We start from the raw sequence: 19533 nt of genomic DNA on the forward strand, positions 1-19533 counted from the left end.
AATTACGAACTGCTGTAAAGGCTTACCTGGCTGGTGGCCTCTCGGCTGGCACCACTACGGAAATTCCACACGCGCTGAAGAACACTGCGACCTACAAGGAAAGAGGAAAAACAGGTTAGCAAAGGCAAGACATCGCAGCGCTGCGCATAGCCCGTACTTACCGCATCATAGCGCTCTTAATGCGCTATCATTTACCAGCGAGGCTCAACCAAGCCAGTTCATTGCGCTGAAGCTCCGCATATCTAAGGGAGAAAAAGAGACATTATTAAACAAAGAAAGGCATGCAAGATAGCAACAATATTAAAGAACAGCAATAAGACCTACCTGAACGATGTCAAATGGGCCGGCGTCAGTGAAGTAACTAGACCGCACACGCCCACGAAAGACAACACGCCCCTGCAAAGAAGGCAGGACAGAGAGCACGCCTAACTCTACCACAAGGTGAGGAGAAGGCCCCAGAGGGGCTGAAATCATACAGGGGTGGAGGGATAATATTTACCCCGGTCAGCCAGTCTTGAACACAGTCCTCCTGTATTTTCAGTCAGAACCTTCCCCGCAGACCACATCTGAGCACCACTGAGAAGTATACCAGCGAGTAACCTGGCTGGGTGGCATCCCTGTGGATACCAGGTGAGCGTAACAGATTTGCCGTTCCCTGACCCATCATCTGTGTCAACCTCCATCTGAGGCCTAACACATAGTCCACCACTTGCTTGGCGGGACCTGGAGGGGTGGCCTCCCAACCTTCTCTGATTAAGGCAAGGGGCCCCCTCACGGGATGTCCAAAGAGTAACTCAAAGGGCTGAAACCAACACCCTCTTGAGGAACCTCTCTGTAGGCAAACAGCAGGCATGGCAGGAGAAGATCCCACTTCTTCCTTATGGCCTCTCTAAAAAAGCACCTAGCATGCCTTTGAGAGTTTTATTCAATCTCTCAACCAGACCATTGGTCTGGGGGTGGTAAGAGGTGGAGAATGTATAGTTTACCCCGCACTCTTTCCACATGGTTTTCATGTAACTCGACATGACGTTGGATCCTCTATCAGAGACAACCTCCTTAGGGAATCCAACACAGGTGAAAATGCCCAGGAGAGCCCTGGCACCCACCTTGGGAGTTACGGTCCGAAGGGGTATAGCCTCAGGGTACCTGGTGGCTTGATCTACCAAGACCAGGATGAACCAATGTCCACCCGACGTGGGACGGTCAAGGGGACTGTCATGATGCCTACCTCCAAGGAGCCAGGCCGGGCCCAGCAACCCCAGAGGCAGACATCATTTTCCCCAGGGAAGTCTCAGCGGGCCCAAGTCGGGGCCCTTTGGACTCAGTCCTGGCGCCTTAGGCGCCAGGCTCATAGCGGACCCCAGTCCTGGCGCCTTAGGCGCCAGGCTCATAGAAGAGGATATGTGTTTAAGTGCTTGGGTGCACACTTACCTGATGCAGACCTTGCTGCTTCATCCAGGCCCTCTTGAGGCCTGAATGGGACTACTTTACCTGTAGGACTACTTCACCACCCGGGTGTGGTCGGGGAAGGATACATACCTGATTGGTGGAAGGATACATACCAGGAACTTCTTCCAAGGCTATTTAAACCCCACCCGAACAGCCACACGTGCTTGGCGTTGTTCTGCACCTAGCAGCTGGACGCTCACCGTGTCAGCTCCTGCATCCTGACTTCAGCCACGCCTGCCAGCACCCTGGAACACCTGCAAGGGGAGAAAGGAAGAGAATAGGAGAAGAAAAGCCCTTACCTGCTAAATCTGCATCCCGGAGTCATTTCTCCAACGGCCCTGAAAAGGAAGACATCATTTTAAAGGCATTTTGTTTCGATCGCTGCAGCGCTGCATTTTACTCACCTTTGCAAGGCGCTTCCATCTTCAGCAGCGATCTTCCGGATTCAGCTACGCCCCGGCGCCTAGAGGAAAAAAGACAAGAACAAAGGTGAGAGGGAGAAAAGGAATAAGGAAAGCTCAGTTTCCTTTTAAGTCTTACCTGTTGGATTATTCCCACTGCATTTCGGGTCCTTCCGCTTCCTGGCATCTCCGGACCCCGGCCCCTATGGGGAAAAAAGACAAAGACATTGAATGAGCGAATGCAAAGACATTACCTGAGCGCTCATCCAGAACTGTTTCACTTCGGGTCGGCGCCATATCTCCGGCACTCCGAACCCCGGCCCCTAAGGGGAAAAAGACATAAGCATTAGCGCTTGCTGCAATTAGACAACGAACATTATTATTAAGCTTGAACTTTTGAACAGAACTTTTACAGCGCCTTACCTGAACAATCAAGCTTACCTGAACTCCCATCAATCCTCAATCCAGTGAAGTAACTGGGTTTCAACGCGCCCCTGCATCAGAAGCAGGATGGAGAGCTCATCCTTCCAAACCCTAAGGTGAGACTTCACGGGGAATCGTGGAGGAGGTATCGTGGAGGGTTGGAAGGGAGTGGGAGGCTTGAGCATTGTTCCACAGTTGGTAATACTCCCTTTTCACGCACAGGAGGGTATCCAACGAGCCAGGGAAGCCAGAATAGAGGGGCCCTTCCTGTCCATCTTCAGAGTTCTGCGCCTTCGACGCCGCGCCTCCGTGGGAACCAGGTGAGCGTTACAGAACGCGAAGCCTTACCACAATTTCCCACCTGGGCGCTATGGAGACTTACGAGACGGATCAGCTGGCCCATCTTTTAGGGGAATTACGGGCAGAAGTGCACTCAGCCCGCCAGGAGACTAATGCTCTCAGAAGGGAACTAATCCTATCCAAGGAAAGAACTGATGATCTGGCCAAAAGGTTATTGCAGGGCCAGGCAGAGCACACTCCTTTACCTGTTTCCGGAGATATTTCTACAACAATGGGTTCGAATAACCCGGTACAAATCAATCTACCTGGACACATGCCTTTGGCCCCGCCGGAACGTTTTGCGGGGGATCCCAAGAAATATGACGTTTTTATGAACCAATGCCGTTTACACTTTTTATGCAGGCCCGGGGCCTTCCCCAACGACCAGACCAAAGTAGCCTTTGTACTATCTTACCTCAGTGGCTGTGCTGCCGATTGGTCTATTCCATTGGTAAATCAGGATGATCCCATTCTCCGGGATTTCCAGGGCTTCCAGGCCAGCATGGAAAGATTGTTCGCTCGACACTCGCAGGGACAGGCCCTTGACAACGAACTGCTATCCTTATGACAAGGTAATCAGGATCTTTTGTCCTATATCGCCACCTTTAATAGACTAGTTGTGGAAACCGGATGGCCTGAAAATAAAAGGATCACATTGTTTCATCGAGGCCTGCGCGGAGAGCTTAAAGATGTTATAGCTCAGATAGTAGATCCACCCCAGGCCTGCGCAGACTACATAGACTTAGTGGTTCAACTTGATCACAGACTTCAAAATAGAAAAGCAGATCGGCTCAAGTATGAAACCAGAGTACCTATCAAGACCCACGTTAACTCCAAGAGTACTGACGTTTCCGAACCTATGCAAATTGGCAGTGTTAAAGGACCATTAACGCAGAAGGAACGAGAGAGAAGGCGACAAATGCAACTTTGTCTGTATTGCGGAACTTCCGGTCACTTTCTTCAAAGTTGTCCAGTTAAACCACCCAAGAAGGTGGTTGGAGTCACTGATAACGAGTTATTGACACCTGGTTCGGGAAACGACCTAGCCCGACAAGCGTAGGGGTCCGCTTGCCGAGCTTGAAAACAAACTCTTTGACCTCGCATTTTGTCATGCCAATGGTGCTTGTGAACCCAAAACAGCCTCAGCAGTTGCATGCTATAAAAGCATACATAGACAGTGGAGCTATTGGAAATTACATAGACCGTGAATTGGCTTCCAGGATTAAGCTTCCTCTCCGCCCGAAAGTAACCCAAGATGTAATTACTACAGTTGATGGAACCGAAATAGCCTCAGGGCCTGTAACGCATTCCACAGTTGAAATCACTCTGGTGGGTCAGGACGGACATCGGGAAGCAATCGTGTTTTATTTGATCAAGGCCCCACAATTTCAAGTACTTCTTGGTATCCCTTGGTTAGAAACACATAATCCGAGAATAGACTGGCGAGCAAAGAAGATAACTTTTCCTGATTGTGAACCAACCTGTTACCCAAGGAATCCAGCTATGGGTCTAGCCTCTGTAACTTCCACCCCTGTACAGCTACCATCTGAATACCAAGAATTTCAAGACGTTTTTCAGAAAGAGCAGGCTAACACCTTACCTCCCCATCGAACTTACGATTGCCAAATCGACTTGGTACCCAATGCACAACTACCTTGTAGTAGGATTTATGCTCTTACTGAACCTGAGAACCTGCATTTGCGCCAGTATTTGGATCAATACCTGGCCAATGGCTTCATTCGCCCATCAAAGTCACCAGTCTCTTCCGCTTTGTTCTTCGTACCTAAAAAGGAAGGAGACCTTAGGGCCTGTATTGACTACCGCGCCCTAAATCAGATAACGATTAAGAATCGTTACCCTTTGCCCCTGATACCTGAGCTTATCGACCAAGTAAAAGATGCTCGTGTGTACACCAAGCTAGATCTCCGAGGAGCTTACCACCTGGTACGTATAAAAGAGGGCGACGAGTGGAAGACTGCATTCCGCACCAAATTTGGGCTCTTCGAATATCAAGTAATGCCCTTCGGTTTGTGCAACGCACCTGCCGCCTTTCAGTACTTCATGAATGATGTTCTTCGGGAACTTATCGATGTTTGTGTCATCGTTTATATTGACGACATCCTGGTGTATTCCTCCTCAGAATCTGATCACAGAAACCATGTTAGGGCAGTTCTTGAGAAATTGCGCCAGCACAAATTATTTGCCAAGCTCGAAAAATGCGTTTTTCATACCACAGAAGTGGAGTTTCTCGGATTCATCCTGACACCTCAAGGAATCCGAATGGACTCGCGGAAAGTGGACGCCATTCTCAAAGGGCCATCTCCTAGCTCTGTGAAGGGAGTGCAAAGCATGCTTGGCTTTGCCAATTTCTATCGAAGGTTCATCCCGGAATTTTCTAGAACTGTTCAACCCATCACAGCTCTCCTAAAGAAAAATAAACACTTTGAATGGACTCTTGAGGCTGAACAAGCCTTTCAGGACCTGAAAACCAAATTCACCTCTGCACCTGTATTGAAGCACCCGCGCCCAGATCTCCCTTACATCGTGGAAACCGATGCATCCAGTTCGGCCATGGGAGCTGTCCTGTCGCAAAGAGACCCAGAAACTAACCAACTACACCCTGTAGCCTTTTGGTCCAGAAAATTCTCTCCACCTGAACTCAATTACGCAATTACCGACAAAGAACTACTGGCTATTAAATCAGCTTTCAAGGCTTGGCGTCACTATCTTCTCGGTGCAAGACACACCATCACCGTAATTACGGACCACAGAAATTTGCAGTATTTAAAGACGGCCAAAGCTCAATCTTCGCGACAACTCCGATGGGCTTTATTCTTTGTGGAATTTGATTTTGTAATTACCTATCGCCCTGGCTGCAAGAATGGTAAGGCAGATGCCTTATCCCGGATAGGCATGGAAGAACCCAATTCGAGTTTAGAACCTGTGCCAATCATACCGGAACAAAGAATTCTGGGCTTGACTTCATTGCAAACCATTGAGGACATCCAAGCTCAAGTAAAACAGCTTTTTGACTCTTCTGCCTTACTGGAATGGAGTCAAAAGGGTCCTCACTACACCGTTAAGTATGATTTACCCTACTTCCAAGAGCGGTTATTTCTGCCAAGTAAAGAATTGCAGGAACTTGTCATTACCCGTCATCATGAATCATTAATGGAAGGACACCCCGGTATCGCGAAAACAGAAGAAAAGATCAAACGCCACTTCTGGTGGCCTTCTTGGAGAAAAGACATAAAGTCATTTGTGTTGTCTTGCGGAATCTGTGCCCAAAATAAGAGTCAAAAGAAAAGGCCAGCCGGCCTACTTCAACCTTTGGACATTCCACCAGCACCTTGGCACACCTTGTCAATGGACTTTATAACTGACCTGCCTCCTTGTGGTGGTTACAACACGATTCTCGTAATAGTGGATCTATTCTCCAAAATGGCCCATTTTATCCCTTTAAAAGGATTGCCGTCAGCTTCCACCTTGGCCAAGGAATTTATGGAAAATATAGTGCGGTTACATGGTTTTCCTTCCATATTAGTCTCAGACCGTGGAAGTCAATTTATCTCCCACTTTTGGAAGAAATGTTGCCAACTAGCACAAATAGACGTGCGGTTATCCACCAGCCACCACCCCCAGACCGACGGACAAACCGAGTGAACCAATCAGACTCTCGAGCAATATCTGCGGTGCATGTTACACCAATCCGAGTTAAATTGGAAAGACATCCTTTGGATTGCAGAATATGCATACAACAATTCAGTGCATTCTGGAACCGGACAGACTCCTTTTTATACCCTGTATGGTCACCATCCTCGGACCTCTGACCTAGATCCACCTCTGACCCTGGAGATGCCTGCAGTAAATCACCTACATTCCACAATAACCCAAGCCTTCAAAGAAGCTACAACCCACTTACAGCAAGCCAAGAAAAAGTATAAAGAAAACGCTGATTTGCACCGAAGTAAAACTCCTCCTTACCAAGTAGGAGATCAGGTATGGCTAGCAACTAAACATCTACCCCTCAAGGGTCAGCAAACTTTTAATCCCAGATTCATTGGGCCTTACCCCATCAAAGCTATTATCAACCCAGTGGCCTTTAAACTCGATTTACCATCCAACATGCGGATTCATCCCGTTTTTCACGCATCTCTCCTAAAACCAGTACAACCTGGAACCAGACTGTCTGAGCCCCCAGGCCCTGTCCAAATGTTGGTAATACTCCCTTTTCACGCACAGGAGGGTATCCAACGAGCCAGGGAAGCCAGAATAGAGGGGCCCTTCCTGTCCATCTTCAGAGTTCTGCGCCTTCGACGCCGCACCTCCGTGGGAACTAGGTGAGCGTTACAGGGACCGACAATGTCGATGCCCACCCTCTCAAACGATGTGCCAACCACTGGCAACGACTGCAGTGGGGCAATGACACTGCCTTCAGTCTTGCCAGACAAGGGACAAGTTGTGCAGGTCCTGCAGTGGGACTCCACTTCTACTCCCATCCGGGGCCAGTAGAAATGAGCAGAGAGCCTCTGCTTAGTCTTCTTGGTACCAAGATGACCAGCCACGGGCACCTCATGCGCCAACTGCAGCAGGGAGGGCCTGTAAACCTGGGGTACCACCAACCTCTTGAGGGTACCAGGTTCAGGCTTAGTGGGCTCACTAACAAGGAGCTCACCCTCCCAATAAATCCGGAATGTCCTAGGCACTTCTCCTTGTGCCTGGGACAGGGCCTGTTTCCTCAGACCCTCGAGAGAGTGGCACTCTCTCTGTCCCTTACAGAAGTCCGCCAGGGAGGGTCCCCCTTCAGCTAACAAGCATTGAAGGTCGGGATGATCCTCTCAGTTGAGAGCCTCTCCCACAGGTAAGTCTTCTGGCTCTTCTCCCACAGGAGTTGAGATGGGATTCACCACTGGACCCAGCCCGTCCGGAGCATGGATTCCAATGGGTGCTGTTGGAACAGCCGGAAGAGCGGGAGCTCCCTCCACAGAAGTGGTCTTCTTACTCTTCCGTTTCCTTCACGCCTTGGGTTTCCCCATCGGCGAGGGTACCGGGCTCTCAGCCGGACCCTGTGTGACCTACAATTGGGTGACCGCCACAGCAGCCATGGGTAGACCATCCGTGATCATCCCCAACTCGACCAAATCGTTTCCCAACAAAATGTTCGCAGGTATGTTGTCCCGAACCAGGATCGGAAGCTTCGCTGTCTTGTCTCCAATCGTAATGTTGACTAAGGCTACAGGTGATAATTTGGGAGGTCCACCAGCTAACCTGGTGGTTCTCAGAGGAGCACCTACATAGTCCTCTGGCTTGAGCGGGGTCCTGTCCACCACTGTCATGCTGTCCCCAGTGTCTCTCAAACCATAGAAGGCTGGCCATTCAAGAGGACACTTCTCAAAAACCTACGAGTGTTTTGTGGGCTAGTCGCCAGTACTTCTGCGAACTGGTCCCAGGGCCCAAAGGACACTAAGGAAATCTCTACGGGCGAACCGAAGGTGATCCCAGTAGAGGAGGGGAGGACAGTGGCATCCACTTCAGGTACAGAGTAGGGATAGGTCAGGCTGACAGCCTGGACTCCAAGTGCCTTACCCTTACACTTGCCCCCCCCTTCGGTGATCCAGAGCCTCACAGTCCCAACAAGTGCCAGGAGTGCGGGGTACGGTACTGGAACCACTGGGACCCTGCTTTGCAGCAGGCGGACCACTACTCTTACTCCCACCCACAACAGGCTTATCCCCACTAGGTTTTTGGGTCTTCGGAGAGGAAGGTTTTGGTTTACCCGGCTGTGATTGCTTTTGGGACTCCTCAGCTTTCTGAGAGGCCCCCTTTTCTTTGTCCTTGTCCTTCCCACTGGAGTCCTTAGGTGACACCCGGTGGGAGACCCACTTGTCAGCCAACCTAGCCAGCTTGAAGGGGTCCAAAATGTTCTGGTCAGCAACATACTGACGTAGCTCTGGTGAACAGGCTTCCGAAAAATGTTCAACAAACAAGAGGTGAGACAATTCAACAAACGTTTTCACTTTGTAACCATCAATCCACCCCATCATGTTCATGTGCGCAGCACTCAGCCAGTCAATCCAAGACACATTCTCTCGTTTCTTAAAATACCTGAACCGTTTAAGGTATTGGGTAGGCGTTTTGCCAAACTTGGAGATTAAAACAGATTTCATGCACTCATACTGACCCCTTTCTTCCACACTCAGTTTCAGAATACAGTCATATCCCGTTTGAGGCACTCTGCTTAACAAACACTTAGCCCAATCTCTTTTATCACCATCGTGTATTGCACAAGCCATTTCAAACGCTTCAATCCATTGGAGGATATCAGAACCCTCTGCATACACACCAACCAAATCTTTCATAAACTTCGTTGCTGGGGACCTGGCACTCTCAACTGGTTTTCGTTGAAGTCTCCACTCGAGCTTTCTCTAGCTGGATTCGTTGACATTCAGTGTCCCGGTTTTTGAGTTCAAGGTCCTTATCTTTGAGTTTAAGATCCCTATCTTTTAGTTTAAGATCCTGGTTCTTGAGCTCCACTTGCTGTGCCAACTCCTCTTTCTTAAGCTCAGCATCTAGTTCCTACTTGTGATATTCAAAGGCCAACTTCATCCTCAATAACTCAAGCTCTAAAGAATTGCTGGGGTTCGGAACAGAGGCAGCAGGAATGGTGGCATTCCCAGAATCAGTTTCGGCGACAACCCCCGGGGTAGAGTCCTCATTGGTTGCACCCCCCCTTCAAGAGTTTCACAATCGATCTGGTAGTCCACCAGGGCAGCTATCAGCTCCGCCCTAGACTTATCCACAAAGTCTAACTCCCTGGCTTCACAAGCACTCTGGAGAGCCCCTAAACTCATCCGAGTCAATTTACCATTCGCAATAGATTCCATTGCTTGTAATGCAGTTATCTTGTACACAACGAAACCTTAATTTAACAAAGTGCAGATATCCTTCGTAGGTGGCATGGTTATACACTGATTCTTAAAACCATAAGCATCCCACTGCTGCCGCCAGTGTAAAGACGCCGGTGGGGGGTATCTGTACTTCTGCTCTCTATATGGTAGAAGAGAGGCACAGAGGACCCCAGCCAAGATTCTCTATTATTGGTAGTTGTGGTCGAGCAATCAAGGCCTAGCTTCTCAGGAGGTGATGCGAGCTGGTTCTTGAGTACAGTGTAGTCCCCAAGCACCCACAAAGGAATGTCCACACACTGTATCGGTTACAACACAGTCTTTGTATAATTAATGTTCAAAGGTATATACAATATCACGATAACTCACTTTGTACTCCGAAAATCAGCAATGGTAAATATATACAGTTTCTAAAGTGGTACCACTAATGTTATTAGATCTCATTAAAGTGCATACGGTCAGAATGACACACAGATCAGAATAAAGAGGAAGCCAGCTGTAGAGAGAGGAAGGAAAGCAAGATGGTTGAGCAATTGGCAGAATACTGGCCCCGATAACTAGACACAGTTCTGTGTGGAGATCCCCCCACCTGGGCAACCTGTAAAGCAAAGCTGTATCACAAACTCAGTCCATATATTGGTCACACTAGACTTTCCAATAGTTCTGCAACCCCAAAGTACCTTGGTGTTGTAGTGTTCCGCGTCGGGGAGTAGAGGGCCCTTCTTGAGTGCCCTCCCTTTAAGGCAGGAGTCACGGGTCGTCGAACGTCTGGCGGAGAACAGGTTGAGCTACGACGGTGAAGTGGCTGCGTCGTTCCTAGCGGTGCTCGTTGATGGGGAAGCGTAAACGTCTTGCCAGGAAGTGGCGTGCAGGGCACCTCGGTGTCGATAATTCTGCACCGCAAAGAGTTTGATGAACTGTGGCCCAGCAAGGGCGTCGAGTCGTCGACGTCTCTGTGGTCTTTAGGTGGCGGGAAACCCATCGGTGGATGCTCCTCAGCACGTCGATGGTCAGGCCTTCTCCAGCAGGATACAGCGGCATCGATGCGGACGAGAGCGTCCTTGGATCAATAAAGTTCTTAGACAAACGGGAGCACGGCGGCTCCAGTCGGCGACGGCGGTCGTCGACAGTGGTGGACAACAGTCCGGGTGCTTCTCTTTGGAGTTCCGCAGCAGTCCCCGTATCGGGTCGCAGCCTATCGAATGTCTGTCTACCAGGGAGCTTTGGCAAATATCTGCTGGTGCAGGATGGTCCCTCGTAGCTCGGGAAGAGGGCGCCTTACCCGGTCCTCTCTGGATCAGTCCATGGAGACACAGCAGCTTTCAGATTGCGAAGGAGAGCAACAGCAATTCTTCTCTTCCAGCAGGGCTTCAAGGTCAAGCGTCAGTTTCACTCCAGTTACTCTTCGTGGTTTGGACTTCAGCTCTGAACACTTCTGAACAAGTTTCCTAGCAGTGAGAGGTCACCAGATATACTGTTGATCTCCCATTCATTCCACTAGGTCACACTGAAGCATCCAATCTCTACAAAGGGCATTCATGCAGGCAGGCAACCAATCAGGCACACAGTGCATTTAGGCCATTCACTTCTCTCCAGACACTCATAACAAGTTATATGTATTGGGACAAGTACCGAGCAATTCAACACTTCATACTGCATTCATACCGGTTTCAGGCAGGGCTGTCTCAGTCATTGTGTCAACCACTAGATACTAGACACCCACAACATAGAATGCGTATTCGTCACACACTCCATTCACCCAGGTCCCACACACAGGCGTACCCACAACATACGGTCGCTAGGAAGGCTCCAGCCAGTCTGGTCAGCACTTCCCCACACTACCATATATGGAACTTACACCCAACAGCCATCAGGGGGAAGGGACAGAGGCACGGCTTCCCGGAAGATCAAGGTAACAGGCGATGTAAGGCAAGAGGCCATGGGGGCCATTTTGTCTCCATCAGGAATCTACCGATTCCAATGACAGGGCCTGGGCATCCCAAAATGGAGGACACTCAGGGCACCAGTCATTTCAGCACGGAGCTGCCACCAGCCCGTACCCTGCTCTGTGGGTCACCCACAGGTGCCCAAAAACATACACTAGGGGCACAGGGTTGCACCCCTACCCATGGGTGCCATAAGGGTATCCCATGGGTCTGTTCACCAAACCAAGAGAGAGAGCTGCACTGCCAGGAGTCCCACACGAACTCCTGCACGGAAAACACGACAGAACATGATGAAAAGCAGTAAAGGACAAGGATACGGAGGCCCTGTCCCTCTGATGCATTTCCAGCATCACACTGGCCAGCTTCCCTGGCTCTTTTCAGTGCACTGACTGGCCAGAAAAATAGTGAATGTTTGTCAAGCAGTGCCCCAAACATCCTGATCACCTCTAATGGAGCTGGGTCACATCTCAGAACGAGAGGATGTTAGATGGGGGGGGATTATGGAATAGGTTTCTAACACCAGTTTGTATTTCTTTCTTATTTATTTAATGCATTTTCATCACAAGTGTCTTGGTTTAACACCCTTATAGCTGGGCACATTTTTTCTCATCAGTGACTGGCTGGTTTAAAGACAATGGCCTCATCACGAACCTGCAGCCATGGTAAAAGATAGTGGTAACACCATTACCGTCATTTTGCCTTCTTCGTCAACTTATAAGTATGGTAGAAAATAGCAGGAAGTACCTCAAGCAAAATGGAGGAACCATCACAGGCGGAGTTACCGTGATAATTCAGCATATTTTTGGCATTAGAGTGTAGGATTTACCTCCAGCATGACACTGGAGTAAATCCTCCACTACAGGACAATGGAATAACATACACATGTTACTGCACTGCTAAAGTCCTGAGACCCAATCTCCTGATGACCGACAATCCTGCTCTTCTCCACACTGTCAAATTCGCTCTCAGCCCCACCCGTCAACAGCCACTTATTCCCTGCATGTGTTTTCGTACGTGTTTGTGCTTTTTAATTTTCATTTTTGATCCAGTGTTTCTCCAACAAATCGCTACCTGGATTTTCCACCTTCTGCCTATGCGGTCACCTGTTTCCAGCTGGCTATTCATCCTTCTGCCTCCCTGCAGTCCTCTTCCACACAGCACTACTCCACCTGCCACAGCTTCCCTAAGTCTCGTTTTCCTTCACCTCTCCTCGCTCTCTGATTAGTTCCTGATGCTGACGTCCTTCTCTTCAGCAGCAGCCACGTACACATCGATTGCATAAAGAGCACGCCTTGTGGGGCTATTTACTTCAGTAACTTCAAGGCAGTGATAATGAAGCCAGGAAATGTCATGGCTGAAAGGTATCCGGTAATAATGTCCCCATACATTGGTGACATTATATATGGTAACATTATGTATGGGGACGGCTTGCGGGGATGCTCCCCTTCTATAAATAATACAAATTCAGGGGTTGTGGGTGTGTCCCCCGCATGTTCAATGTAATAATGTCTCTGCAAAAACTGGCGACTTTTTTGCGGGGACATTATTACATGGAACCGGCTTAAATTGGATGGGCTGCATCTAATTTGGCAGTCTTGATGAAAGGCGCGTATAGATCCATTTCACTAGTCCAGTCTAAGCACTACCACTGCACAGACTATGGGGAATGCAGCAACCACACCCACCAATAACGCATGAAAAGAAAGACACACTCACTAGAGACATTCCAGTGATCATTCACTTCTTGTTTCAGAACATACCTTTTGTCCCGGGGTCTCCGGGCGCTCCTTTAGGCCCCTCTGCTCCGGGACTCCCAGGACATCCCCGGAGGATGGCTAGTTTCTCATTCCCAGTAAGGCCAACAATCTGCACCTCTGAAGAAAAAATACATTTTAGGCATACGCAAGAAGAAGAATACACCAAATATAGCAAGACCTTGCTATAGTGGTGAGAAACCCTAGGTCATTAAAAAAAGCAAATGTGTGTACTGCGAAAACGGCCAAACATTTCCGAACATTTTGGAAATACATAGAAAAGCCCTCTGCACTATCACTATTATAGTGGTATAACCACGGCTTTAAGCAGACCCTGGCAGTGTCTGAAACATGTGAAGGAGCACTGCGGGGGCTCCCTAAACTCCCAGGTAGTCCCAGCTGATAAGCCCAGGCCAAGGCTTTTTTTCACTACAGCCTGAAGCTCTCCCTTCGCTTGCAAAAATGCTTGCATTTGGGCTCATTTTAAAACCTACAATGCCTTGTTGATGTGGCTCAGAACTGTAAATTAATTTCCAGCGATTGATTCTAGGTGGTGTTGTGGAATTCGGGCTTTAGAAAGAAATTCCTTTTCTTACATAATTAAGGAGCAGGGCCTCCATACCTGGCTGGGGTGGCACCACAATTATGAACGAAAAGGCAAGGTTGCTAAAAGTCAAGGCTTTTTTTCTAAAGCCTGAAGCTCTCGCTCAGCGCCACAATTAAGGAAGAAAGGGGGGGTGCCGACCCGACCAGGCATCCCTTTAAAAAAGAGATGCAGGGATGAGCAACAGCTCCCCCGGGGTGTGAGTGTCATAATCCCTGCATCTCTTCGTTAAAGGGATGCCTCATGTAAACACCACAGTTAAAAACGGAAATGTGTGGTGCAAACCCACCAAAACGTTATTGGTGCTGTGTATACATACCCCAATTCTCCAACCACAAGGCTGTCAAGATTATACAGCACTGATGATCCCCGATAGGGGAGAAACCAGGTATATTGTCTTGACAGCCTAGCAAACTGTCTATTTTTGTTGATTGAGCTGTGTATGAATAGGCACAACCCTCTAAGATAGTTTCTGGAGAAAAATGCTTGCATTTGGGCTAATTTTAAAACCTACAATGCCTTGTTGGTGTGGCTCAGAACTGGAAATGAATTTCCAGCGATTGATTCTAGGTGGTGTTGTGGAATTTGTGACTTGGCTCAAATGGACTATCCTTCATATATACATATATATGTGCCTGTGTATGTGTGTGCACATACATGTATTCATAGCTATATAAATACATATATACATGTAACTCCATATGTAGGTATGTATATATATGTGCATGTATACATATCCAGTATCCCAAAATCCAAATGCTACAAATGTATATAGTAGAAGGTGAGAGGGATGTGGATCCCGCCATTGCCTTAATTGGCCTGTGCTGCCCCATGTTTTACACCTGAAGACACGTTACCGGGTACAAATCCCAGTTGAGTATTTCCAAATGAGTTATACTAGAGCCAGCTGCTTACACGTGCTTTTGTGCAACTGCTGAATCGCTATAAAGGTTGTTTCAGCAGTGTACATTTGTCTCTCCAAGTGCACTGCTCCAGCCACCCACCCACGAACCCTTACCCTGCCCCAGAAATAGCCTAAGTAATATCGTTCGGTAACAGGGGGAGGGCTTCGTTTATGTTTCATTGACATTTGTTTGTTTGTAAAGGAGGAGTGTGGTGTGTGACCCTCCCAAGTGTGTTGCCCCTTTAAGGGAATGTGTCCCACCCCTGTGTATTGCCCTTTTAACATGGGCAATGGCTGTGTCATGGCCCAATCTAATAGAAAGAGCCTCTGTAGAAACATTGCACCAGAACGGCGGCAGACTCCCACAGAGGAACAACTGAGTGCATGACTCATTCATGTGCCTGCAGGCCCACACCATGGGAGCACAGGCCTGCAGGGCATGATACTATGGGACCCTCATGCCAGGACGGGGGCGGAGGTCTGCATGGTCATAGGCATGGTTCGGTCTGCCCCCACTACGGATGGTGCGGTTGCCCCATAGCACCGGTGGCCTGCTGGATGTCCATAGCAGGCCCCAACCCACAGAGGCACTGGGCCACAATGGTTCTGATGTCCCATAGCACCCTGGCGCCTGCTGGATGCCCAGAGGAGGCCCCCCACAACACTCCTGGGTCGCACGTTATGTCCCAATTTCCCTACTGGGGGTACCAGTGCCCGTCTCCGGTGCTCCTTCCTGTCTCCACTGGCACCATGGAAATAGAAAAGGGACATGTTCCTATTTCTATTTCTATGGTGTCAGCCATTTTCTTTTGTTTATTTTCACAGGAGATTGGGCATGCACAATATGTGCAGAGCCAATCTCTCTTGAAAAAAACTATTCACAACCTGGCCAGATCCCCAGGGTGCGAATAGCTATCCCCCCCTTGTCGTGGGATGTGCAGGGCATGCGTAGGTCCAGGCTGACAGGCCGTTAAAACATGAAAAACAATAATTAAAAGCAGTTTTAAAAAAGGTTTGAACATATTATGTAGTCAAGATATTGTTAGGCAGGCAAACTTGTAAACCCTCATGTTTTGATTTACTCTACAACTCGAAAGCATTTAGCTGCTAATCCATTCTTAGCAATTGCAACATTACCATTTGTGGGCAATGTGTTGTACACCTTTGGATGTTATTACTGTTACTGTATTGCTAGTAGATGTCCAGAAAGATTGGCAATGGTGTGACTAAACTTACTGAATGATTCCCTGCAAGACTATACATAAATATATTTATCTGTTTGGAAGGTTTACACAGCACCATTTTGAGGAATTTGAGGCTGCACGTGGCATGTGATGGTAGAAGGCGTTCATGTGGGGCGATGCTTTGCCAAATGGTGACTATGCCCAGAAAATGAAGGTACTTTTGGGAATATGAGGCTGCACTTGATATGACAGCTAAAACATATTGGCTTTGCCAAAGCATGTCTTTGTTCTCGGGATCCAATGCCGTCTCTCGATGTGGTTACTTGTAAAATAACTATTAGTTCTCAGCCCCAACCCCACACATAATTTACATCTTTTAATGTACACTGTCCGGTCCTCAATTTTCAAAGTCAGAGAAATGCAGACAGACTATGAGGAGATGGAGTAGGGAAGACAGAATTGGATCACTTGAGAATGATGCCCTGCCTAGGACCATCCTCGTGATAGAGGACACTTTATGTCAATCACATGTTTGGTGGCTAAGTCACATTACCAGGTATCAGGCCATTGTTCAAATATCTTTTTTACATTTCGTTTTTATTAAGTGTTATTTTGGTTAGACAAAATAAACCTTCAACACTATAGTTAACAGAATTACATGCATAAACATCTTAAAATACAGTAAAATAATAATTACAAATACAATTCATTACAAACACATTCATCTTCATCAAATACTAGCAATAAAATAATCTTGAAAAGTAAATTCAATGATTCAATTACAATTACACTTAATTTCAAATGCAATTCATCTTCATCAATTAGATATGATTTCAAAGCAAATTCAAATATCTTCCATCACTCCACACCGGTGTAAAGAAAGTTCATAAAGGTCACTATTGAGCAGAATCAAATGTCCCAGATAACTCTCACTCTTAATATCAACAATCTATCCCAATTGGTCTCCACAGGTTTTAGTTACGTCTTTTTACAGACATGTAAAGCTGCTATTATGAAGACTATCAATGACAATGTATATTTACAAATGCTAGGTTCCAACCTCGAACCGTAGCAAGACTTCTCTACATACATTATAGGCCGCAGCCACAATCACCAGCAGGTCTGCGCAGAAAATAGTGCTCCAAAATGGGCCATCCTCTGTTGTTACACATTTCAAGTAACACTTCAGGTAATGGGGCCGCAGCAATGGGCATTGTGTTAATAAATGACGGCTAGTTTGTGTTGCCTGCTGGCCTAGTCTGCAAAGTCTTTCTTCAGATGTTATGCCTCTCCATGCCCCCAGGTATTCAGAGGTGGGTAAAATGTTGCAACAGAGATAAATTACAAATCTCTGTAACTTGCAGGAGCATATTTTAGTCAGGTAGGTGCAGGGAAGCCGTTAATTAAAGCCCTGCTTGCAATATTCAGTGTACTGCTTTTTGTTGTGGAGGGTATCCAAACTAGCACAGCAATCCCAATCACAAGTCTAATTTTTCAAGATAACATGCATGTCGGGAAGGCTTAAAACAGAATCCACAGACAAGCCAATCTCAGTTAAGTGTGAAAAAGCTGATTGTTCCAAGTCTCAGCCAAACTGATTGGATACACCCTCTACCTTCACAAAATGCAGAGCCGTCAGGATCAACATGGTGTCTCCAGCAGTACCAGACAAAATAATTTTGAGATAAAATGTGGTACACTGGACGGCCCACAGTGATGTGAGGGATTGTAGCACCAGCTACAATCTTAAGGCTGCAAATGGAACAGTTTTGGGTCCACACAATGTGGAGCGCAGTATTTTGCCCTCAATAGCGCCTAGACACGACGAGCAGGCAGTGGGCATTGCCTCCAGGCCATACAATATGCCCAGGATTATACTTTTGCTGTAGATAGGAAGAAGCCCTTCAGTGTTAACCCCCCAGCCCCCTCCTTTGCTGGCAATACATTTTTTTGATTATGTTCCACTTCCTCAAGGTCCATGCCATGATCTACTCACCCAAATATTCTTGAGACGGGCATGATTTATTGGGCAGCCAAAGTATATATAGCTCTCAACTATGCCCAATGTCTCATTTGCCAGTTTCCAAGAAAACGTGGACTTGCTCCTGGTCCTTTCCCCCAATATCAAGATCTTTGGCGTTGCTACATTTATGTTCCTGTTCTTGACTATAGCATTGTCTTTTAGGGCATGAATCCAGTGTTGGAGTCCAAAGGCGGTAAGGTCCAGGAGCACCATCCCATCTGCATATGCCAACCATATGCAAGGTTGCTTGCCAAGTTTTGGGGGATTGGTGTGGCATCTGCTAAGTGCCTTACCATATCCGCGACATATATGTTAATTAGCAGGGGTGCCAATACGCACCCCTGCTTCAAGCCCTGATTTCTCAAGCCCTGATTTGTCTGGATAGGGTGGGTAAGGTTGCCTGCCTGCCTAACACTGTAGGGCACATCGGTTATGTCCCATACTGTGACCACACCTGAAATCAATTTGATGTTCCTTTAAGAGCTGTTTCTCCTCCACCCATAATTTCAATTTCCTCAATAAAAGGGAGGAAAACATCTTGGCGCTTGAATAAAGCATTGCCAACAGGGAGAAGTTTTGAGGGGTCCATCCTAGCTCCCTTAATAAAGACTGGTACCAGGATGCATTCCCTCCAACTAACAGGAATCACTCCCAGTGAAAAAATATTCAACAGGGCTGCCCAAGGCATATAAAAAGCATCCCTTCTTTTAGAGTGCTAGACTGAGATCACAAAGTGTTTTCCAGCATCATGTAGCCAGCAGCAGTGCTGTATACCAGACATGTATAGGTGGTTCTGTGTGCATTGTAATACATAAATCAATGAATGAATGCACGATTGAATATGTGCCAATGCATACGTCACCATGAATAGACTTTTATTTAACTGGGTTCTATAATCGATCCAATTTTGAAAAAAGAAGTTTTGATTGCACTGCAAATGAAATGAAGCCAGGGAGATTCGTTGTCAAGAAGTGCAGAGGGCACTGCCAAAAGGTAAGCTGATGTGTCGTCTACTCACCTGGGCAGGTGTCTTCAGCATGGCACACTGTCACAGCCCAGAGGGCAAGGATCACAGCTGGCTTTGCGAACCCTCTCATGGTCGCTGCTGGTCGTAGTGATGGCGCTGCGCTGCACCTTCTGCTCTGTTCTCTGACATGTGCATGTAACCCGGAGCTCGCTAGCTGTTCCTTCAAACACCCCCAACCCCCCTCCCCCCACCCCTGCACTCCCCCAAGACCTCCCACTTTCTCGGTAGAGCTTCCCTCTGCATTTTTTTCCTTCCTCCACATTCCTCCACATTCCAGATTTCAAAATGAAATCCCTATTTGGCTGCTAATAATCGGTTTCTCATGTATTAGCATTCCTGTGGCTTGCAGTAACATGAGCGGCTGGCTTTCCCTTCTCTCCCACCACTTTTCTTTGACATGCGAGCTAGTGCGTGCCGCAAGGCATGGTCTGTCTGTGCAGTCACACCGGGCCCTGTAGCTATCTGCTGCTGTGAGCGAAAGAAGTAACGAGGGCTCGGCTGCTTCCAGCCACAGGACTTTTCTGTGTGCATGTCTAAAAGGCCATGCTGTCAAAATACCACCTGCCCACCTCCG

At 47.8% G+C, this 19533-nt stretch overlaps 1 protein-coding gene across 2 annotated transcripts in view; it reads right to left on the minus strand.

The window, feature by feature from the left end:
- Positions 1-19132, minus strand: part of LOC138471869 (ficolin-2-like) — a 469580-nt gene extending 450448 nt beyond the window's left edge. Inside the window, exons 1-2 of one of the 2 annotated variants that reach the window (XM_069609728.1) lie at positions 18951-19132; positions 13224-13337 (exon numbers count right to left, since the gene is read on the minus strand). In XM_069609728.1, the coding sequence (XP_069465829.1) occupies positions 13224-13337; positions 18951-19029 (193 nt within the window). In that variant the 5' untranslated portion in view covers positions 19030-19132. The remainder of the gene's footprint in view (positions 1-13223; positions 13338-18950) is intronic. The other variant, XM_069609729.1, reaches the window with a different exon arrangement.
- Positions 19133-19533: the final 401 nt, after the last annotated feature.

This window comes from Ambystoma mexicanum, chromosome 8 (assembly GCF_040938575.1).
Source record: "Ambystoma mexicanum isolate Mex_15411 chromosome 8, UKY_AmexF1_1, whole genome shotgun sequence".
NCBI classification, from domain to species: Eukaryota; Metazoa; Chordata; class Amphibia; order Caudata; family Ambystomatidae; genus Ambystoma; species Ambystoma mexicanum.